The sequence below is a fragment of the Suncus etruscus genome, chromosome 1 (assembly GCF_024139225.1).
Source record: "Suncus etruscus isolate mSunEtr1 chromosome 1, mSunEtr1.pri.cur, whole genome shotgun sequence".
Taxonomy (NCBI): domain Eukaryota; kingdom Metazoa; phylum Chordata; class Mammalia; order Eulipotyphla; family Soricidae; genus Suncus; species Suncus etruscus.
In genome coordinates, this window is record NC_064848.1 from 112,263,493 (window position 1) to 112,288,364 (window position 24,872).

Here is a 24,872-nt window from a genome sequence, read left to right on the forward strand (position 1 = left end):
CTTTTGGTTCACTTTTAAAGGAAAGATGGTTTGATTATTTTGAAAAAAAAAAAAAAAATAGGAGTCAACTCCAGCAGTGCTTGTGGTCCTGGAGATACTCAGTGTGATATTTGGCTAGAAGGGCAGGTCTGATGGCACTGTTTGAGGGGTCACTTGGGTCTCATCATCAGTGTTTGCCTTGTTTGATGGTTGGGAGTTCCGAAAGTTACACCTGCCAATCATTTGGTAAGGAGGAAGGCCTTACCACTGGCCCCTGCTTCTCCATTTTTAATGATTTTTATTGCCCATGTCTGAGCAGCACAATTTCACTTTTGTGACTCTAAATCAGATAGTACTGTTTCTTTCTTTTTAAGAAAAGTAGAGCAAAACCAACAGCATTTCATATCTATAGGACTTAAAAAAATGCTTTGTTTGATCTCAGCATGTTGTGAGAGGAGTAAGGAGGAAACAGATGGAACATGTAACAAGTGCTCTTGATGAAAGCCAGGAACTAATAGATACTTTTCAGGGTTTCAAGGAGTCTTATGAATCTACTACCCTTTTGCTGGCTCTGACAGCCCCAGGAGGCTCTCATTTAGACTGACACAACACCCACCTCCTACTTGGTCAAATTCAATAAAGCATAACTAAGGCAAGTCTCCTTGTCTGGGCTGAAATGGTTCATGCAGAGAAGTTGAGAAATGAGGGAAAGGGATCACATTAGTTTTAGTAATTTTTTCTGCTAATTAACTATTTTTGGTTGCCTGGGATTGACACCTACATGACTTTTATTTCCTCCTGTGTACACAGGATTGCATGACAGCTAGCAAAATAGAAGTTCACTCTGCCAATATCTTAGGTCTAAGCAGGTCTAAGCAGGTCTTTTAGATTCCTGGTTGTGACTTCTGGAAGGAGCAACTCTAGTGGTGTAGAATTGTGCAGATACTGCTAACTGAGTTCTTAATTGTTAACCAATGGGGTGAAAAATGAGATTTTTAGCTAGAGAAAGCAAATTCTTCCTTTTCTGTTCCACATTTATAATAGAGCATACTCAGTAGTAGAAAAAATTTAAATGGAATAGATTTCATAATAGCAACCATAAATTGAGAGTCTACATCATGCTGTGTTCTAAAATAGACACTGTACTTTTTTAAAGCATCTAGCTCTCCCAAGGGAAATATATTATTCTTAAGCTGCAGATAAGGAAACCAAAATTTAGAGAGAAATAACAACTTGCTAGAGTACATAGATTTTAAGTGGTGATGGCATGATTTGAACCCACCTAGGTCAGATAGATACTTATCCTCTATCATTTATAAAATTGTGATTTTTTTTACATTAACTTTTACTTTAGGGAAAATAAAAAATTCAGAAACTCTTAAATTTATAATTTGTGGATTATTTGATACCATCCCCCAAAAGCAAAATGCATTTATACATCACCAAACTTCACTTAAGCAGATTCATATTTTCAGGATTGAAGGTTTCCAAGTTAAAGCCTATAATTTTTTTTTCTTTCGAGGGAGTGTTTACACTAGTTGATACCCAGTGTCTACTTTTTACTCTGCACTCAGGGATAACTCCTGGCAGGCTCAGAGAACTATATGGGATATCAGAGATGAACTGGGTTGGCTGTGTACAAGACAAGTGCCTTACTATTTGTATTATCTATCTGGTTTCATCATTTTTTATGCCAAATAATTCATGGTCCCACTCTATTTACAAATCCTAAATAGAACTTGAAATTTACTTTTCGATGTCTCTGTCTTCTCATTTATCCCCTTAAATATGCAACCTTAAATATCTTGATGCCACAGGGAATTTGAGAGTCATGGGGAATGTAGTTTCTTCTAATTGTTATAAAAAAGATTTCAGGTAGGTATTGATATAACAAATTAATAAAAATACCCTGCTAACAATTAGATAAAGAAAGCTGATTAAGATTAATCTTTCCTCATGATTTTTTGGAATGAGAGCATAAAATTGTTCCTACAGACAAATGAAATTAGTGATTTAATGATTCATTTTACAGTGTCTCTTGAAGAAGTTATGTTGTTAAAATGTGGATATACTATGCTGTGTGTAAACATCTTTCTTTCATATTTGCAGTATTTGTTACAATTCAGCAGTTAAAATTAATAATTACATGGAGCTATCAAGCTCTGCTTTTACATGCATTTTAGTGTATAGATGTATTTTAGTATATGCATCTTTTCTCATTTTTTAGGATCAGTAATCCATATTGCTAAATATGAGAAATTATTTCACAAGTTATTTTAATAGTTAAAGTACTCCTAAATCAATAAACATTAAAAAATGATTTCCCTTTTCACAAAAGTATGCTTTTCCTGGTAAAGTACAATAGATTAAATAGTATTCACTGAGATCTTTCTTTTTTTTACTTTCTTTCTTTCTTTCTTTCTTTCTTTCTTTCTTTCTTTCTTTCTTTCTTTCTTTCTTTCTTTCTTTCTTTCTTTCTTTCTTTCTTTCTTTCTTTCTTTCTTTCTTTCTTTCTTTCTTTCTTTCTTTCTTTCTTTCTTCTTTCTTTCTTTCTTTCTTTCTTTCTTTCTTTCTTTCTTTCTCTTTCTTTCTCTTTCTTTTTCTTCCTTCCTTCCTTCCTTCCTTCCTTCCTTTCTTCCTTCCTTCCTTTCTTTCTTTCTTTCTTTCTTTCTTTCTTTCTTTCTTTCTTTCTTTCTTTCTTTCTTTCTTTCTTTCTTTCTTTCTTTCTTTCTTTCTTTCTTTCTTTCTTTCTCTCTTTCTCTTCCTTCCTTCCTTCCTTCCTTCCTTCCTTCCTTCCTTCCTTCCTTCCTTCCTTCCTTCCTTCCTTCCTTCCTTCCTTCCTTCCTTCCTTCCTTCCTTCCTTCCTTCCTTCCTTCCTTCCTTCCTTCCTTCCTTCCTTCCTTCCTTCCTTCCTTCCTTCCTTTCTTTCTTTCTTTCTTTCTTTCCACACTGAGATCTTTCTACATGACCTATTTCAGATTATACATCTCAAACATACAATGCTTGACTGCTCTTGTATCTGGATAGATAAGAGGAAAATATAAAGGCTATGTATCTTCCATTTCGATATGACTTGGGGTTCAGGTAAATTCTGTTGCTTAGAAATTTATCAGATCTAGATATATGAATCATGAAAAGCCACAGGACATTCTGGTCTTGTCAACCACTTCCAGAAACTGGAAGATCAGAAACTGGCTGTGAATATAAGAACTTAGAAAGTCTAAATTAAGACTTAAAAAAGAAAGACCTAAGAGTTTGAAGTATTTACCTCAATTTCATTGGGTTCATAATTCTTTTTATTTCTTATCCAAAATTGACAAGAATTCTGGACTCACTGATATCCTTCATTTATTAACTCTAATTGAAAACTTCCAGGGTGTCTAATTTTTCAAGAATTGGTGTTAATCATTAAGGTTTCACAGAAACCTATGCATATTTTTGGTAAAGCTTTCATTTGCACACTAAATTAGTTAATTTTCCCATGCTGAGAGAGGCAGGATATAGCATGCTTTCATATATGAAGTTGTGCCAGCTTAGTCCAGACTTTCACACAATTGATTAGCCTTGAAAAGCAGAATTAGACTAACAATGTTTGAAAATGCTATTTAACATGATTTAAAAGTTTGACTTTTGTAGAAAGACAAATCAAATGTTTCTACTGATTGGAAGAAAAGGAAAAACACAAAAGATAAAAGGAAAAGCTACTTAATAAAATTATCTTTAAAATTACAAATAAAATAGTTAAAAACATAAAAATGCTACAATCTAAGAAACAAAATTCTAGAAACTGTGACATTCCCACAAGTAATCTTCCAGCAGCAAGTAGCAAAGGTCTAAATATTAAAGCAGAGGAAAATTTTTATGCCTAAATGATTAAAAATGTAATTATAGTGATTAGAAGAAAAATCATACATTGAACCAAGTATTAATTATAATGGTATTTGAACAAATTAAGAAATGTATCTGGGGCCGGGAAGGTGGCGCTAGAGGTAGGGTATCTGCCTTGCAAGCGCTAGCGTAGGATGGACAGCAGTTCGATCCCCTGGCATCCCATATGGTCCCCCCAAGCCAGGGGTGATTTCTGAGCGAATAGCCAGGTGTAACCCCTGAGCGTCAAACGGGTGTGACTCAAAAAAAAAAAAAAAAAGAAATGTATCTATGAACAATGAACTTTCATAAGGAATGTAGAGGAGTAGAATCTTTCTCTAACCCCTTTGAAAATGAGAGATGTTCCAGACTTGATGGTTTCTCCATTCAGATTCCCTCTCTCTGCACCATACATTTCAGGCCAGAGGTCAGGATGTAAGTTTCCATTAAAATCATCTTTCAGGATTGATGGCAGAGAAACAACAGGAACACAGGATGCACCCCCGAAGCCCCGGTCACACCTAATAAGAAAGAGTGGAAGAAAGCCATTGTTTTTATAAATTCAAAAAGCCACTTTTATTTTTGCACTTGCAATGAAAAGAAAAAGTCCCATTAACTTACACACAGTGTCCAGCATCACAAATCCCTCGTCCTGAGCACATCCATGGGCATTCTGAGGCCAGCACAACATTATCAATTGCCCAGGAGTCAGCTCCTGTGGTGTAGTTGGTTTGAATCCATCTGAACCGCGTCCTGGGAGATCTAATCCAAGAAAACACACTTAGGTTGACAAACAAACTTCAGATCATAAGAATATGTTTTCAATTCTCTTTAATTATTCTAAATTACTTCTTACAACACCACTTCTCGATCATTTCACCTGCTTTCTTATCCTACCAAGTACTGTTTTCTCTTGAAACAGCCTTTTAAAAAAGTCTCACTATTTCTCTCATACAAAGTTCTCTGAATGCCTTTGGAAGAGAGGGAAACAGATTTTGAACTACCCATTTATTCTGCTTTTAAATTACACGCAGAACTTTAGTGTTTTTTAGATGTTTACTATTAATCAGGATTCAGAAAAGAGGGACTATGATAAACATGAAGAAAATGCTGTAGTCATAGAAAGTGTTTGCTATGAGGTCCCTATTTTAATATCTCTCAATGGTTTCTGAGATAATTATGAATTGATCACATTCCTGCCACTTGCTTGGTTCCTGATGTTCTGGCTCCCTAAAGCTGAGAACTAGAAAGATGGGCTTCCATTTTGGATTTCATGTCATATTCTCAGGTTTCATGCTACATTTTCTTTTTTTTTTATTTTTATTTTTATTTAAACACCGTCATGCTACAATTTCAAGTGTTTTCTAGAATCCACCATTAGAAGACCCCTTTGTTCAGATATGTCCTGTCTCCCCAGACAGTTGGAACTGCAGGAGGTATTATTCTCTCTTTTAGAATCAGAAGCATAGTTTACTTGAATATAAAAAATTTCAACAATGATATTTCAAATGCTATTATCTTACTGACATCAATTTTTATTCAATTCAACACAATTGCCAGTGTGATGGTGCTAAAAGGAAAATTTATTTGTAACATCTCTGCTCAACACCCTTCAAATAGTTTCCAGTAGATGTACATGTCCAGGCGTATCTGCTTAAGATAACAGAGACATATGATTTTTAACCTGCCCCTCCTTCTGGACTTATTTTTCCCTTTACTTCCCTCACACCAACTCACACCAATTTCTACCATCAACTCATGCTTCTCTTTTCTCTGGAGTTTTGGTTGTTATAATTGTTCATCTGTTTACAATAACACAAATACCCTCTCAGGCAAATAAGCAGAGTACATTTATTTAGATCAAACAGCAACCTCTCTAGAGTTCTCCCTCTAATTTCCCAAACTGAGTCAAATAGAAACTCCTAGCTTCCCATATTTCAATAATATTTCTCCATATGGCCTCTATTATCATGAATAACAAGTAGATAAGCTATAAGTAATATATATGCCCTCTGGCATCAGTGCCTTTGTTCTGTACTAGAGATCCACAAATGCTGTATATATTTTGGACATTCGATTAGTATTTATTAAAGAAAGTGAATAAATGAACTGTAAACCAGCTCTAGTGGTTCACAGGAAGTTGCTTAGGTTCATTCTAAAAATGCTTTGGTTTCTATATCATTTTCTGCTGCTTGATAGAGATCAAGGTGAGGCAGAAAAGTTGGAGAATTGACACCCTGGTTTTTCTCTTTCTACTCTCCAATCTTTCGCGTAGGTCTGCCACTGCTTAAATCTGCCAGGAAGCCTGAAAATAAAAGAGACTGTGAAAATTCTGCAGAGGCCAATTTCCCTATAACTGAAGACTGAATGGATCAAAGAAGAAGCAAGGATTGGGGGGGGGGCACAGGGGAATGTGCAGATAGATGTCTAAGATATCTCAATTCCCATAGAATACTCTCCAGTATTCTATAAAGAACCTCAAAAGTATCTAATGACTAAGCTACAAAGGAGGGAATATGCTGTACATCATTTTCATGCATATCTAGAATGTGATCTAAATGCTGGAGAGGTGAAGATGCAAAATTCTAGAGCATTCAGAAGGAGCCCAAATTACAAACTTATTGTGATAGTGAGATTTAAAAAAATGCAAACTTGGAGACTCTCCCATATGTGATAAGTTCAGTTCAGCTGAATGTGTCTAAATGTCATCTAATTATTGAGTACTTCTTTGTATAATTGTTTGAAAACCTGATTTTGATGGATAAGTCTTCACAGTGCTGAAGAATAGAAAAACTTATCCTTGAAATAGTTTTGGAACTCCCAAACACATAAAACAATTGCAACCCAAAGCACCTCGCAAGCCTCCCTCCCCACCCCTCTGACACAGTTCCTGCATAATTATGGTTAGAGAGAAACAGAATTGCCAAGTGGAACTGCAATTATTTTCAAATCAGGGGACATAAACCTAACATTTTGACTTGTTGCCAAATAACAATTCTCACATAGTAGAGAGTGGGAGGTAGACAGTGATGCGCTTCCAACTCTGGAATCTCTCAGAGGTGTAAATTGAACTTTCTGTGTAGTGCAGACAGCCAATAGTTGGAGGAACACACTCTTCGGTGACAAGATGCCAGTCCCTGCCATTGTTCAGAGAATACTGGAGCTGTACACTGTGGGTGTTGCTAAAGGGTTTGCTACACCCCATGCTTATTTCAAACTGCAAGAAGGTCGATGCTGACACATGGAAGTCCCAGGTCTCGGCATAACGAGGTTTTCCTATAAAAAAGGGAACATGTAAGTGTAGCATATAATTATACTCTTTCTCCCTCCCTTCTTTTGAGTTTATACAATGAACTCCTTCAGGAATTAAAAATACGTTTTAAGTGTCTCGTGTGTTTTGACTTTGGTGTCTCATGCAGTTTTTATCTGGTGAGCAAACTCAAAAATATGGATGGCTGCTCACTTGTTTTCTTTTTTTTTTTTTTTTTTTTGGTTTTTGGGCCACACCCGGCGGCGCTCAGTGGTTACTACTGGCTGTCTGCTCAGAAATAGCTCCTGGCAGGCACGGGGGACTATATGGGACACCGGGATTCGAACCAACCACCTTTGGTCCTGGATCGGCTGCTTGCAAGGCAAACACCATTGTGCTATCTCTCCGGGCCCCTGCTCACTTGTTTTCAACTTGTTTCACTACATGAGAAAAGTTGATACAATCATAAACCTGTAATTCTGAGAATGATTAACAGCAATTTATTAAGATAACTTTTGCCCTGCTTTTGAGAAACTTTAGTTACATAATGCTCTAAGAAAGACAGTTCTACTAAAATCTGTCACTGTAAATCAAGCTATCTTAGAGGACAACAGAATTTCTTTCCCAAGTGTCCTCTACAACACAGTTATATAAATGCCTCTTTTATTTTTTAAATATTTTAATTTAAAGAAAATGCATCACATAGTTGACATAACAGATTAGATGACTTTTTAAGACATGTTTATGCACTCAGTTTTGCATTTGATAATCTTCTCTTGGGGCTTTACTTAAAGTAGTTTCTAGTTAATCAAATATTCTTTCTATATCCAGTGGGGGAAAATACCTATGTTTTCAGTGAATATCAGAGCAGTATCCATGGACAGACAATCTATGTCAACTTGACCACCTTGGATTCGATACCAGTTAGTTTGCAAATCTATAGAGCCATCAAATTTGTCTTGAAACCCAGTTTGTGAGCTGTCATTCATCCCTATAAGGACATCATCCAAGGCCCATTGGGCTGAATGCTTTCCTGAAATGAGATGAATAAAGGCAGATAGAGAAGGTTCATTATATAGCAGTAAAGGTATTTTTATGGCTGTGAGTTAAATCAAATTGTATTGAAGATGACAGCAAATTAAGAAACAATAAAACATGACTTTAGCCATCTGTTCTTAAGTCTACCAGCAAAACTAGGGTGAACAGCAACTTACCATGTTGGGGTTGCCACCACCGAAAAGCTGTAGCGGGTGTCTTTGCCTCTCGTGGTAAGTCAATGGATATAATTTGTGGTTCCAGAAATGACATAAAATCCAACTCTCTGAGCAAATGCCAGACTATCCCATTGTCATTTGAATACTGAACAACCAGCCCTAAATTGAAAGACATAAAGATATAAATCCTATTACTCAGACAGACAGATTTCCTAGACAAAAAAGGATAGGAATAATTTTTTTTATTTTTTTGGTTTTTGGGCCACACCCGGCGGTGCTCAGGGGTTACTCCTGGCTGTCTGCTCAGAAATAGCTCCTGGCAGGCACGGGGGACCATATGGGACACCAGGATTCGAACCAACCACCTTAGGTCCTGGATCGGCTGCTTGCAAGGCAAATGCCGCTGTGCTATCTCTCCGGGCCCGGGATAGTATTTTTTAAATGATGACATTGTCACAGAAAGCATAGAGATACACTTGTTTAAGTTCCAGGAAATGAAAGAGCAGATCTGAAGGCTTATTAATCCCTTGATAGTTTCTAATGCACAGACTCTAAGAAAATGGAGGGAAAAGTACATAAATTCTTTTAAGACTGCTCAGTTTTATATGAGTGAGAAATATTTGGTTAGGGGAAAATAAAAAAAAACTCCACTCTACATTCTATTGTTGAATTTGAGAGCCTTTCATGAACGTTACAATCTTCTACTATTCTACACTCTGAAGAAGTCACTCAACCCCTCAGCATAAAATCAAGTAGAGCTTGTTGTTGCCAACAGTAAGCATGACTTACTCTGAAATTCTATTAAGCATATGATCATTTACATGGGAACTTACACATTGGCAGACTTTAGTCACGGAAGCCAGACAAAAATCAAGTTATTAAATAGCAAACAGAATAAAGCACTCCCTTGTGGCATTAGCTCTGTTTTTATTCTGTGTCACCACTCTTCATGTGTGACATGAACTAGAGGACTACACATTATAATGCTTAAGGAGTTTGTGAGGCTACCTATTCCCTTCCTAGAAACATTTTATTTTATTATGAATTTAAGGAAAATGATAAAATTGTGAGAATCCACCCTATTTTTTTGGCCACACCCAGTGACGCTAAGGGGTTACTCCAGGCTAAGTGCTCAGAAATAGCTCCTGGCTTGGGGGAACCATATGAGATGCCGGGGGATCAAACAACGGTCTGTCCTAGGCTAGCGTGCACAAGGCTAGCTTGCGCCACTGCTCTGGCCCCTGAATCCAACCTATTTTTTGATGGGAGACAGAGGGTATCTTGCCATTTGATTACCTATCTCTAATTGATCCTAAATTAGCACTGGATATTCATAATTATGACTGGATATTATATGGAACTCTTTTCTGAGTTTTAACAGAAGTTATGCCTGATAAAGTTGTATTTGTTATATGAACTTTATTATATTTTTAACATTTTATGGAAAATGTAAACTCTTAATACAACACTTCATAATTAATTTTCATGTTATAGGCTGGATAGAATACTATAATTCTAGGTTGAAAGGAATTGAAAAGAAGTCTTTGCTTTGCTCAGTCTTAGTTTTGAGAAACTGAGGCATCATGATTTGTTACTCAGATGGTCATTACTCAGGATGGTCAAGTCATCTAGCCACACAACATACAAGAAACATCTTCAGAGAGGTGAGTTGTCCCGCACAAAGGGTAGAGCTGATTACTGCTGTGTGCTTTGAAACATGGCAAATATACTGGACTTTATTTTCTCTGCTCTCTTGTGTCCTGGACTTTGATTCTCACCACCCATCATTCCGAGGGTACTTCTTCAGAGGTGAGATGTCCCACCACAAAGCGTGGAGCCAGAGGAGTGTGATAGCTCTGCTTTGCTTCATGGCCACATGCATCTTTTAGCCCATGAACCCCACCATAACAAGTAGAAAAAAAACACATTACAAGTGTGATAATGGGGAAACAATGCAGATCAACATCATGCATAAAGAATGAATATGACAGCTCTGATGACTAGAAAACTGCCAACTACCTAGTTAACCTCTCAGATAAGGAGTTTAGAAAAAAAATATGGAGGATGTTCATAGAACTCAAAGAAAGTAAGATCAAGCTGAACAGACCACAAAGGTAGAAATCAAAAACTCCAAACTGAAATAACAGTACTGAAAAACTCTGTAGATAAAATAAAAAACTCAGTGGGAAAGCCTCTCCAACATAGTAATAGCAGCTGAGGACAGAATCAGTGAGCTGGAAGATGAGATTCAGAACAACTCCATAAAGCAGAAGAGATTGGAAAAGACCCTTAAAGCAAATAATCAGACAATGAAAAAATACTTAAAGAATGTGAACAGATAAAAAATAGAAGTCTTTGATAAATTCAACAGAAATGTTATAAGAATCATTGGAGTCCCAGAGACCCAGGGAAAAAAATCCCCAGAAAGAATCAACAGTCAAGGACATCATTACAGAGAAACTCCCGAGCTGAAGATGGCATGCAACCAAATCCTGCATGCCCGAAGAATACTAGCTAAATGAGTCTCAAAGAAAAGCACCCCAAGACACATTCTAGTTACAATGACAAATCCCACACACAAGGATAGAATACTGAAAGCAGCAAGATCAAAAAGGGAAATTACATTCAAAGGAGCATCCGTAAGATTTACAGCAGACCTGTCACAAAAAATCCTTAAGGCCAGAAGGTAGTAGTGGGATATAGTGACAAAACTCACCTAAATGAATGCTTCAGTTAGAATACTACACCCATCCAGACTCAACTGCAGGTTTGAAGGAAGTATACATAGCTTCATAGATAAACAACAGCTTAGAAACTTTACAGACTCAAAAAAAACTTGAAAGAAAACTGAAAGGTATACTTTAAAACAAGACATACCAACAGACACACCAAACTTCTACACAAAGATGACGCTAAATACCATGACAATTATCAATCTTCATGTCAATGGATTATATGCACCTGTTAGAGTGGTAAACAGACCCAACACTACTGAGGAAATTAAAATGGTCATCAAAAGTCTTCCACAAAACAAAAGCCCAGGACCAGATGAATTCACTAATGAATTCTTTCTAGAGGAAGTACTACCAGACCTTTTCAGGCTCTTCAATAAAACTGAAGAATCAGAAACACTCCCAAATACGTTTTGTGAAGCTAAACTAACATCACCCTGATACCAAAACCAGACAGAGATGCTACAATAAAAGAAAATTACAGACCAATATCCCTGATGAAACACAAATGCAAAGATCCTCAACAAAATTATGGCAAATAGGTTCTAAAACCTCATTAAGAATGTCATACACCACGACCAAGTAGGATTCATTCCAGGAATACAAAATGGTTTAACATACATAAATCTATCAACAAGATACACCATATCAACAAAGAGAAAAATAAAAATCATCTAATCATATCAATAGATTCAGAGAAAATATTCAATAAGGTCCAACAATGATTCTTGATAAAAACTCTCATCAAGATGGGAATGGAATGGAGAGGCCGGAGAGATAGCACAGCGATAAGGCATTTGCCTTGCATGCAGAAGAACATTGGTTCAAATCCCGGCATCCCATATGGTCCCCCAAGCCTGCCGGGGGTGATTTCTGAGCTTCAAGCCAGGAGTAACACCTGAGCGCTGCTAGGTGTGACCCCAAAACAAAGCAAAACAAACAAACAAAAAAGATGGGAATGGAAGGAACTTTTCTCAATATGGTCAAGGCCAATTACCACAAGCCAATGGCAAATATTATTCTTAAAGGAGATAAACTGAAAGCCTTCCTTCTAAAATCTGGTACAAGACAAGGCACACTCTTTAATCACTACTATTTAACACAGTGCTGGAAGTTCTTGCCATAGCAATTAGGCAGAAAAAGATATCGAGGGCATCCATATAGGAAAGGCAGAAGTCAAGCTCTCACTGCTTGCAGACGACATGATACTATATTTAGAAATCCCTAAAGACTCTACCAAAAAGCTTCTAGAAACAATAGATTCATATAGCAAAGTGGCAGACTACAAAATTAACATATAGTAATCAATGGTCTTCTTGCCAACGAATAATGATAGAGAAGAAATTGGCATTCAGAAAACAATCTCATTCATATTAGTGTCACATAGACTCAAATATTTTGGAGTCAACTTAACTAAAGAAGTGAAGGACCTATACAAAGAAAACTACAAAACCCTGTTTCAAGAAATACTTCAAGAAATAAAAGAGGACACATGGAAATGGAGACATGTATCCTGCTCATGGATTGGGAGGATTAACATAATTAAAATGGCAATACTCTCCAAAGCATTGTACAAATTTAATGCAATCCCTCTAAAAAGATAGCCATTACATTCTTCAAAGAAGTGGATCAAACACCCCTGAAATTCATTTGGAACAATAAACACCCACGAATAGCTAAAACAATCCTTGGGAAAAGGAATATGAGAGGCATCACTTTAGCCAACTTTAAATTGTATTACAAAGCTATAGTCATTTAAACAGCATGGTATTGGAATAAAGACAGACACTCAGATCACTGGAAAAGACCTGAGTATCCAGTGAATGTTCCCCAGACATACAATCATTTAATATTTGACTAAGGGACAAGAAATGCAAAATAAAGCAAGAAAAGCCCCTTCAACAAATGGTGTTGGGACAACTGGTCAGCCACTTGCAAAAAAACCAAAACAAGTCCTCCATCTAGCACCATGCACAAAAATCAAATCCAAATGAATTAAAGACCTTGATATCTGAGCCCAGAGAGATAGCACAGCGGCGTTTGCCTTGCAAGCAGCCGATCCAAGACCAAAGGTGGTTGGTTTGAATCCCGGTGTCCCATATGGTCCCCCGTGCCTGCCAGGAGCTATTTCTGAGCAGACAGCCAGGAGTAACCCCTGAGCACCGCTGGGTGAGGCCCAAAAACCAAAAAAAAAAAAAAAAAAAAAAAAAGACCTTGATATCATACCCCAAACCATAATATTTATAGAACAACATGTAGATAAAACATTCCATAACATTGAGACTAAAGGCATCTTCAAAGAGGAAACAGCATTTTCCAAACAAGTGGAAGCAGAGATAAACAGATGGGACTATATTAAGCTGAGAAGTTTCTGCACCTCAAAGGAAATAGAGACAAGGATATAAAAGCCACCCACAGAATGGGAGAAACTATTCACCCACTACCCATGATATATGGGGCTAATATCTGATATATACAAGTACTGACAGAACTTAACAAGAAAAACATCCAAAAATGGGGAGAAGAATGATCAGACAATTTCTCAAAGAACTACAAATAGCCAAAAGGCACATGAAAAAAATGCTCCACATCACTAATTATCAGGGAGATGCAAATCAAAACAACAATGAGGTACCATTTCATGTTGCAGAGACTGGCACACATCATAAAGAACAAGAACAATCAGTGCTGGCAGTGATGTGGAGAGAAAGGAACTCTTATCCACTGCTGGTGTGAATGCCATCTAGTCCAACCTCTATAAAAAGCGATATGGCGATTCCTCCAAAAACTGGAAATTGAGCTCCCATTCAACCCAGCTATTCCACTCCTAGGGATATACCCTAGGAACACAAGAATACAATACAAAAATCCCTTCCTCACACCTATATTTATTGCAGCACTATTCACAATAGCCAGGCTCTGGAAACAACCAAGATGCCCTTTAACAAATGAATGTCTAAAGAAACTGTGCTACATATTTTCAATAAAATATTATGCAGCCATTAGGAGAGATGAAGTCATAAAATGTTCCTATCGTGGATGGACATGGAAACTATTATGCAGAATAAATAAATCAGAAGGAGAGAAATAGACACTGAGTAGTCTCACTCATCTATGGTTTTTTTTTTTTAAAAGACACTATTGTAATAATGCCCACAGACAATAGACATGTTCGCCAGAAGGACCAGCTCACGATATGAAGCTCATCACAAAAAGTGGTGAGAGCAGTTAGAGAAATAACTACACTAACAACTACCATAATAATGTTAATGAGTGAGAGAAGTAGAATGCCTGTCTCAAATACAGGCAGTGGGGGAGGATTGCGATGGGGGACATTGGTGATGCGAATGTTGCACTGGTGATGGGTCATTTTTTTTTTATGATTAAAATTCAACTACAATCGTGTTTGTAACCATAATGCTGAAATAAAGATATTATAAAAAAAAAAAGAAAAGAAACATCTCAAGACTGAAAGACTCACAATAAGGAAGCAACACAGAACTCCCATGGTTAGTTGCCCTGAAGACTCAACCAGTTATAACCAGCTATATAACTTCTCTGATACAACTTGTTGTTGTTGTTGTTTTTGGGTTACACTTGGCAGCACTCAGGGGCTATTCCTGGCTCTGTGCTCAGAAGTCACTTTTGACAGGGACTTTTGGGGGGACCATATGGGATGCTGGAATTTAAACTGGGCCTATCCTGTGTTGGCTGCATGCAAGGCAAACACCTTACCACTGTGCTATCACTCCGGTAACAACTTTTGAAAGGAAATGTTAAAGATGTTTAAAGAGTTTAAAGAAACAATGGAGGGTCTGGAGTGATAGCACAGTGTGTATGATGCTTACCTTGCATACTGCTGTTCCCAGTACTCCATATGGTCCTCCATATGATTATCAGGAATGATCCCTGATATCAGATCAAGGATTAAGCCCTAAGCAACACCAGGTATGACCCAAAAAACTAAAATTAAATAAAAAAGGAAAGGACAGCCAATAAAACACAAGAAGATGTGATAGTAGAAGTGAGGAAACTACAAGAAGAAATTATATAAATAGTTTGGTATGCAAAATGGAAAACTCAGCAGTAGAGTAATAGCAGCTGAGGACATAATCAATGAGCTCCAATATGAGATGCATACATTTTTCAGTTAATAGAAGACAAAAATGTTCTCAAAACTTTTTTCTTATGACCTGTGCAAATACCAACATCTCTAGTTACAGAGGCCTGATTTTATCATCCACTACTGAGTGGAAAGTTTCCAGACACCACAAAAAGACCTAGGGGAGAGTAAAAGAGCATGTAGGGAGCCTGTAGCTATTCCTATGACAGTATGCTTCAAGGGCAGAGAAACCCTATATATCTTAGGCCAAGGAAATTCCTTTTCTAATATCCCCAATATTTACTGTGCCTATGCAAAAAGAAGAAGAAGAAGAAGAAGAAGAAGAAGAAGAAGAAGAAGAAGAAGAAGAAGAAGAAGAAAGAAGAAGAAGAAGAAGAAGAACAACAACAACAACAATTTCTGTTCTTTTTTTGAGCTTGTGATTATTGCATGATTCTTGTCTGTATTGTGGTGGTGCTACTTTTTTTTTTGTTTGTTTGTTTTTTGTTTTTGGGTCACACCGGCAGTGCTCAGGAATTACTCCTGGCTCCATATTCAGAAATCGCTTCTGGCAGGCTCGGGGCACCATCTGGATGCCGGCATTCAAATCACTGTCCTTCTGCATCTAAGGCAAAAGCCTTACTGCTGGGCTATCTCTCTGGCCCCATCATTGTAGTTTTTTTGTTGTTGTTGGTCATTGTAGCTTTTTTTGTTCTTGTTTTCTTGTTTGTCTGTTCTTTTTTTGTATTTTTTTGTCATTTTGTTATGTTTTTCTCCCTTTCCCCTTTCTTCTCTTAAATTGGTATTTATAACTCTCTAGATGTACTCCTGGTTTTTTGTTTGTTTGTTTTTTGCTTTTCTTTCCCTCTTCAAACAGAACCACATAATTTAAATCCTCATGTTCTGCCTCATAAATTGAGGAGAAAAATGGATAGTACCAAGACCAAACAGTTGTATGACCATTGAGTGAAAATAAAAAAATTATCAGACAACCCAAATCCAAAGCCAATGTCAACAGAATAAATGCCCAATCTACAACAAGCTAGACACAGAGGGGACCACTTATACTGGCAGCCCAGGGGCAAAGGAGGGGGATATGGGATGCATGCTGGGAACAGAGGTGGAGGGAGGACAACACTGGTGATGAGAATGCTCCAGATTCAATGCCACTATGTACTTAAAATATTACTATGAAAGATTTGTAATGCACTTTGGGTCACAATAAAAATTATTAACAAAAAATAAATAAATGAACAGCAGACAAATGAACTCTGGGATAAACTCAAGGGGAACAACTAATAGTCATCATGGTCCCAGAATACCAGCAAGGCTAATCTAATGTAGGCGCAATAGTCAAATAAATTATTACTGTGGATTTTCCAGAGTCGAAGAGTGCATGCACTGAGATTCAAGAAGCCCAAAGGGTAAAAGGTAAAGAGACACAAATAAAAAGACTTCATGGCAATTCTGATTAAGAAATCTGAATGATGAAAGTCATAGAAATAGAATATTTACAGCATCAAGAACAATAAAGAAAATCACATCCAAAGGTGTATCCTTAAAATTTATAGATTAACTAAATGCATCTACCAGAAGACAATGGTTGAATATAGTAAGAAGAAAATAAGATATAAAATAAATGCCTCACCAAATATATTTTACCCAACCAGTCTCTCATTCAGATTTGAAGAGACAATATTCAACTTCATGGACAATACGCAAGTTCATGGAACAACAGTTCATGGAATTTCAAAGACTCAAAACTGGCATTACATGAATGGAAGTAGCTACTGTCATACAAGAAAAACGTAACCAAAACACCAAACTTCTATATAACAATGGTACAAAACTCCATGATAATAACCTCTCTCAATGTCAGTGATCTAAATATACCAATTAAGAAAAATCAGGGTGGATTAGAAAATTGAATTGCGGGCCCGGAGAGATAGCACAGCGGTGTTTGCCTTGCAAGCAGCCAATTCAGGACCAAAGGTGGTTGGTTCAAATCCCAGTGTTCCATATGGTCCCCCGTGCCTGCCAGGAGCTACTTCTGAGCAGACAGCCAGGAGTAACCCCTAAGCACCGCCGGGTGTGGCCCAAAAACCAAAAAAAAAAAAAAAAAAAAAAAAGAAAATTGAATTGAACTTTCTGCTGTCTGCAAGAAACATATTTTAATAGTAAGGGCAATCACGGACTCAAAGTTAGGGACTAGAAGAAAATATTCAAAGTAAACAACCCTCCCCATAAAAAAATCCAGAGTGGTCATACTAGAATTAGACAATACTGACTTCATGATTAAAGGTTAGAGTCAGAGAGCTATTTAGAAATAGAGAGGGACAAATTAATTCAAATATCTGGAAATTAAACAGTTTACTTCTGAACAATCAGTTGATTCATAGAGAAAATTGGAAAGGAAACAAATGTTTCCTAAAAACAAACAAGAAGGATGGCACTATCTAGAAGAACCTGTAAGGCACAGCTAAAGCAGTGTTAAGAGCTATTCAAGCACTCATCAAGAGGGAAGAAGGGATTCACATAAATAACCTAACTGTACAGCTCAAGAAACTGGAAAAACAATCAACAGAAGTAGCCCAAAGCAAGCAGGAGAATGGAAATAATTAAAGAGCAGAAGTGAATAAACTGGAATCACAGGTAAAAAAGAATCCAAAAGATTAATGAAAATACAAAATGATTCTTTAAAAAATAAACAAGTTTCATAAAATACCAGCAAGATTCATAAAGATAATCCTAATTATCCAACTTAGAAATTAAAAGGGAGATAATACAATAGATACCTCAGAAATTCAAAAGATAACGATGGATTACTTTGAAAATCTCTATGTCGGGCCCAGAGAGATAGCACAGTGTTGTTTGCCTTGCAAACAGCCGACCCAGGACCAAAGGTGGTTGGTTCAAATCCCGGTGTCCCATATGGTCCCCCGTGCCTGCCAGGAGCTATTTCTGAGCAGACAGCCAGGAGTCACCCCTGAGCAACGCCGGGTGTGACCCAAAAACTAAAAAAAAAAAAAAAAAAAAAAGAAAATCTTTATGTCATAAAAAAAATCCTAGATGAAATGGCTAAATTTTTGGACTTCTATAATCTCTCAGGGCTGAACAAAGAAGATAAGGAGCAACTGAACAGGTCTATTGCTAATAATATTGATAATCAAAATTATCCCCTAAAACAAAAGCTTAGACTCAGATAAATTCACTAGTGAGTTCTTTCAAACTGTTAAAAAAGAAATACTGTTAATGGTTTTCAGGTTCTTTCAGAAAAATCTAAGAAACAGAAACATTCCCAAATAGTTTCTATGAAGCAAACATTAACATGACACAGAAAGCAGACAGAGACACCACAAAAACAGAGAATTACTAACCCATATTACTGATGAACATAGATGGAAAGATCCTCAACAAATCATTAGCAAATAAAATCCAGCATTTTACCCAAAAACCATCCACCATGATCAAGTGGGATTCATTTTTGGAATGCAAACATATGAAAGTCAGTCTTTGTCATATACTGTATCAATACAAGAAAAATATGATCATATTAAAAGATTTAGGGAAAGCAGTTGACAAGTTCAAGCACCCTCTTATGATAATAAAATGGGAATTAAATAAACTTTCTTCAATATATATTGTCAAATGTAATCAAAGCTATTTACTGTAAGTTCACAGTAACCGCTATACTCAATGTGGAAAATTAAAGTCTTTCTTTCTTCTAAGATCTGGTACAAAACAAGGTTGCCTCTTTTAGCCACTTCTATTCAACAAAGTACTGGAAGTACTTGCCATAGCAACTAGACAAGAAAATAAGATATTAATGGCATCCTAATCAGAAAGGAAGAAGTTTAGTTCTCACTATTTGCAGATGATATGATACTATATTTATAAACCCTTAAAAATCTACCAAAAGAATCTCCTAGAACCAACACATTTCTATAGTAAGGCGTAAGGCTAAAAATTAACACAAATCTGTTGCTTTCTTATACCTGAATAATAAAATAGAAGATATTAAAACAATCTATCCCATTTTAGATTATGCCTCAGAAAAGTACAGAGAAATCAGTTTAACTAAAGAGGTGAAAGACCTATACAAAAAAACAACCTTACACACACAACAAAACAATTCTTAAGAAAATAAAAAAGATGACATTAAATAAAAACACCTACCCTGTTCATGGATTGGGAGAATTACTATAAAATAGCAACACTCCCCAAAGTATTATATATATTATATTATATATTATATATATATATATTCAATGCAGTCTCTAAAAGGATATCCATGGAATTTTTTAAAGAAATAGATCAAACACTCCTGAATTTTATATAGAACAATACTCAGTCCTCTGATCCCACCCCCAGTAGTCAAAACAATCCTTAGGAAAAAGAGGATTGTAAGCATCATTTCCCTCAACACTACTATGAATCAGTAATATTTAAAACATCATGGTACTAGAACAAGGACAGACTATCAGATCAATGAAATAGAATTGAAAATCCAGAGGCAGACCCACAGGTATATTGTCCGTCAATCTTTGATAAAGGAGCAACAAATATAAAGTGGAGTAAGGAAAGTTTCTTCAACAAGTGGTGCTGGCAAAAGTGGTCATCCACGTGCAAAAAAAGTCAGACCTCTTTCTAATGACATAAACAAAAGTCAGATCAAAAAGGCTTAAAGACATCAATATCAAACCCGAATCCATTAGATATTCAGAGAAATATATAGGCAGAATTCTCTCTAACATTGAAGTTAGACTGACAAAGCAAGTGGAAGCAATAATAAAAAAAATCTCATTAAAGTACTAAGAAGCTTTTGCTCCTCAAAAAAAAACTTGACCAGAACACAAAACAGAACAAAGTGGTAAAAACTTTTTGCTCACCAGTCATCTAATAAAGGGTTAATATATAAATATATAAAGCACTGGTAGAAGGCTATATGAAGGAACCATCCTACCCCATCAAAAAAAGGAGAAAAAAATAAAAAGAAACTTCCTCCCAAAAAGTGCCCCCCAAAACTGAAAAAATGTTCTATATCACTAATCATCAGGAAAATACAACAATAATATACCATCGGAGACCTACCCTCTTGAAAAAGGACAACAACCACCAGCAGCAGTGTTGGTGAGGATGTAGAGAAAAAGGGACACTATTTTCATGGTGAGAATGTGAACTGATTCACCAGCTGTGGATGTCAGTATGGTCACTGCTCAAAAAAAAAAAAACAACCAAAAACTATAAAACAAACAAAAAAACCCCCACAAAACAAAACAACCAAACTCTAGCAACAAAGCTTCAGATGACCCAGCAATCCCAGAATATATCCCAAGGGTTCAAAAACACAATCCAGAAAAGACATCCATTCCTATTTTCATTGAAACACTTATTCACAATAGCCAAAACCTGGAAACAACCCAAGTACTCAAGAACAGATTACTGGAAAGAGAAACTTTTCTTCATTGGGAAACTTGCTACTTGGCTTGGAGTTAGAGGAATAAATTAGGGAAGGTAAAACTAGGATAATGGTGGAGGTAGAGGGGGAAAAGTGCCTATTCTAGAGGCTGGCTGGGGGAGGGAAGGAAACTGGGAACACTGGTGAAAGGGTTGGTATTGGAACATTGTGTGCCTAAGACTTAATAACTTTGTAACTGTAATTTACAGTAATTAAAAATTTAAAAAATACAACAAAAGAAACTCTTTCAGGTAAATTGATAACATATCTATTACTGTCAGTTTATTTGATAAGATAATGCCAGGAATAATTAGTGATATATAAAAATTAGAAATATAAGAGTTCTATGATATAATAAAAGAATTAATTCATCATGTTGAATGTGAGGATAAAATGATAGTTTTCTGGGGAGATAGTAAACTATATAGAAATAAAGAGAGAAGGGGTTGGAGAGATAGCACAGCGGTAGGGCATTTTTGCCTTGCAAGAAGCCAACCCAGGACCAATGGTGGTTCGAATCCCGGCATCCCATGAGTCCCCTATGCCTGCCAGGAGCGATTTCTGAGCAGAGAATCAGGAGTAAACCCTATGTGCTGCCAAATGTGACCCAAAAGCAAGAAAAAGAAAAAAAGAAAAGAAAAGTAAAGAAAAGAAATGAAATGAAGAGAGTTAAGAATTTCAGTGGCTGGGGCCTGCGAGGTGGCGCTAGAGGTAAGGTGTCTCTGCCTTGCAAGCGCTAGCCAAGGAAAGGACCACGGTTCGATCCCCCGGCGTCCCATATGGTCCCCCCAAGCCAGGGGCAATTTCTGAGCGGGTAGCCAGGAGTAACCCCTGAGCATCTAACGGGTGTGGTCCGAAAAACCAAAAAAAAAAAAAAAAGAATTTCAGTGGCTGATATCGATAGACCCATAAGACCCAGAAGGCAGTCTTCCCAAAGTCCCTAAAAAAAACTGAAGCAAGCCTATTTTTAGTGTTTATTCTAATCAAGTTAAAGAATGTCTGCAAAACTTATTTCTCCTATCTTCAATATTTGCTTACAAAATGTCCCAAAATATTTTTAAATGCGATATTGTGTGTGTGTGTGTGGCTAAGATAATGAACAACTCAAATTTTAGGTTTATTTTATGGCTATTAAATTGGCTTAGTATGTTTTAAGTTTAAACTCCTGAGATAATAATTTAGATCATTTTCTGAAGCTTACCAATTCAGAAGGTATATTACAATAACATACAGTATTTTGAGGCTAAAACCTCCCTGGATGTTCCTTTCTAGCATCTTCTATTCAAATAATGGTTCAAGGATTAGCAGCAGATTCCCCAGGAGCAGACACTTTCCTATAGCAGTTGTAAACTGAGTCCATAAACTCTCTAAATGAAGTTCCATGCTCAAAAGATGCTATCAATTCTCTTTTAGACCGTAGCTGAACTTATTCTATTCTAGTGAAAAGAATATGGTAGAAATAATGATTTCTCATTAATCTGTAAAAGGCATTGTCATTTATTTTATCTCTCTAGGGAAAGTGATCCTATATGTAGGAATGACACTCAAGCAAGCCCTGAAAACATCCACAAGTGAGAAACTGAGGCCTCTTTCCAACACCCCTGTTAGTGAGTCACCTTGGAACTTGATTCTAAAAGCCTGGCTGAGTCTTCATACTTCCCCTCCAAGCTTTTATCCTCTTAAAGCACCGAAGTCAGACCATCTGGTTAAGCTGTTCCAGAAGTTCTGATTCACAGAAACTGGAGGATAATACATGTTTGCTGCTTTTAAGCCATTCAGTTTTGGATAATTTATCATGCAGCACATCACCCTGGTCATATTGAATCAGACTTTGCATTTAAATCAGGCTCTCCAAAGATTCAGGTGCATATTGAAACATGAGAAGAGTAAAATCAAGAAATATATATTTGTTTGATTTATATGTTGCCCTTCTCCTCATCAGTTTTCTCAGGAGTGTCATATATACCATTGACAGCAATAAAGTCTGCAAAGCTGAGGACCTCAATCCAAAAGGACAATGAAGGGTCGCAGTGGTCCTCAAACTATGGCCCGCGGGCCACATCTTGTATTTGTATCTGTTTTGTTTCTTAATTGCAAAATAAGATATATGCAGTGTGCATAAGAATTCTTTCATAAGTTTTGTTTTTACTATAGTCAGACCCTCCAATGGTCTGAGGGACAGTGAACTGGCCCCCTGCTTAAAATGTTTGAGGACCCCTGGTAGAGTGACAATATAGTGTTTAGAGCTCTTGCCTTGCATGCCATTGACCTGGGTTCTATTCTAAGAATCTCAAGTGATCACTCAAAACCTACCAGGAGTAATTCCTGAATGCAGTCAGTAGTAACCTCTGAACATGCCTGCAGTGACTCCAAAATAAAACAAAAACAAAAATAAAAAGGGACAATGAAGGTGTGACTTCCAGATAAGTATCAAACAGTAGAGAAATGCAAATTAGGGAACCTGTAATCTCCATATTTATATCAATTGCTGAGCCTCATTAGCTGTGTCATCTAACACGTTGTACATCTGAATACATCAAGCCATTTTAGCTTATCTACCAAGTGTTGAAGGCATGTAAAACATTTCTTTTTTAAAATGACAACTCCATCTGCCTCCTGCCCTGTATTACTGAAAATAGCCTACTTTTGATTCTAATTCTAAATATGCAAACTGATGTTTCAGCTTGGGTAAGTAAAATTTTTTTTACTGTGATTACTGGAAGAAATTTGTTCAAGGATTTAGGTAGATTTACATTTTAAAAGCCAGTTTTCAATAAAAAGACATGTCTGTGGGATGTGAATTACACAACCAGTAGTGAGTTCAAAAAATGGCTTGAGACTAGCTGAGAAAAAAACCCGAAACACTGGTTACTAACCGGAGCCTAAAGGAAATTGAAGTATAGACTCAAATTACTCTTGTAATTTGAGACTAAGTATAGAACATAACTTTCATATGTTTCAGCCATGATAAAGTGAATGCTTCCTATTGCATATACTCTAAACAGCTTTTAATTTTGCTCAGATACAAATAAGGGTATGGAATTTAAAATTTTTAGAAAAAAATTATGCATACAATTTCTCCTCTATACCAATCCCACATCATTTTTAAAATAATTTTGCTGTTGGGGGTCGATTGATAGCACAGCGGTAGGGCAATTGCCTTGCACGCAGCTGATCCAGGACGGACCTCGGTTGGATCTCCAGCATCCCATATGGCTCCCCAAGCCAGGGGCAATTTCTGAGCACATAGCCAGGAGTAACCCCTGAGCGTCACTGGGTGTGGCCCAAAAAAGCAAAAAATAATTTTTTTTTTCCTGCAACAGTTAAGAAAAATATTTGAACGCTTTAATTTGCCAATCAGAAAAAACAAGCTTTTCATAGAACCAGCCTCCTTCTGTACTCCTCTTATCTCTACCTGGGCAAAGTAGTGATGCTGGAGACATATCCGTTGGTTTTGTAATACAGATTATTTCTGTGGGATGAACTTTAAAAGTTCAATTAGGTTACAGTGCTGCCTGGTCTGAAAGACTTCAGTGGCTTCCACAGCACATGGACTGACACTATCTCTTTTTGATGGCCGTAAAGATTTCATCTGACTTGGCTCTGGGCCCTCACCCACACCATTCCTCATCCACATGAGTCAGGAAGTCTTCTCTTTAACTCCCTAATATAGCACTTCCTGTATATTTCATGACCTATACTGTTTCTTTTGCCTGGAAAGCTTTCCATGAGCTCTTCATGGCCTGCTATGGATTGACTTTTTCTGACCCTTCAAAGTTTGAAATCTGTGTTGCTTGTTGAATGAGCTACCTTAAAGCTACTATATCTGAATCCACTTCTTCCCTGCATAAATGTATTTTCCATTCATCTTCTTATTTCTGTCAAACCTGGCCATGGAACATTTCTTGCTCATTTTTCTTATTGTTTATTTTATGATCCTGCTACTTGAGTACAAGGTTTGTTAAGGGCAGCTGTCTTGTCAGTAATTACCACTCACTGCTTTTGGCAAGTGTACTCTGCATTTTTATTTTCTTTTAGGGACACACCCAAGTGTCCTCAGGTATTACACCTGGCTATGTGCTCACTCCTGACAGGGCTTAGGGGAACATATGTGGTGCCAGGGATTAAATCCTGGCAGCTGGTTGCAAGGCAAGTGCTTTACTTGTACTATCTCTTTGGCCTAGTATCCTGTACTTGATACAATATGGCTCAATATTCTCTCTTTCTCTGCCACATCACTGGCAACATCCATAATCTACACAGCACCTGT

General features: G+C 36.9%; 1 protein-coding gene across 1 annotated transcript in view; it reads right to left on the reverse strand.

Moving 5' to 3' along the window:
• Positions 1-24,872, reverse strand: part of RELN (reelin) — a 548,597-nt gene that overhangs the window by 92,998 nt on the left and 430,727 nt on the right. Inside the window, exons 32-36 of the mRNA XM_049783824.1 lie at positions 8,311-8,469; positions 7,941-8,129; positions 6,849-7,122; positions 4,468-4,608; positions 4,190-4,367 (exon numbers count right to left, since the gene is read on the reverse strand). Of these exons, the coding sequence (XP_049639781.1) occupies positions 4,190-4,367; positions 4,468-4,608; positions 6,849-7,122; positions 7,941-8,129; positions 8,311-8,469 (941 nt within the window). The remainder of the gene's footprint in view (positions 1-4,189; positions 4,368-4,467; positions 4,609-6,848; positions 7,123-7,940; positions 8,130-8,310; positions 8,470-24,872) is intronic.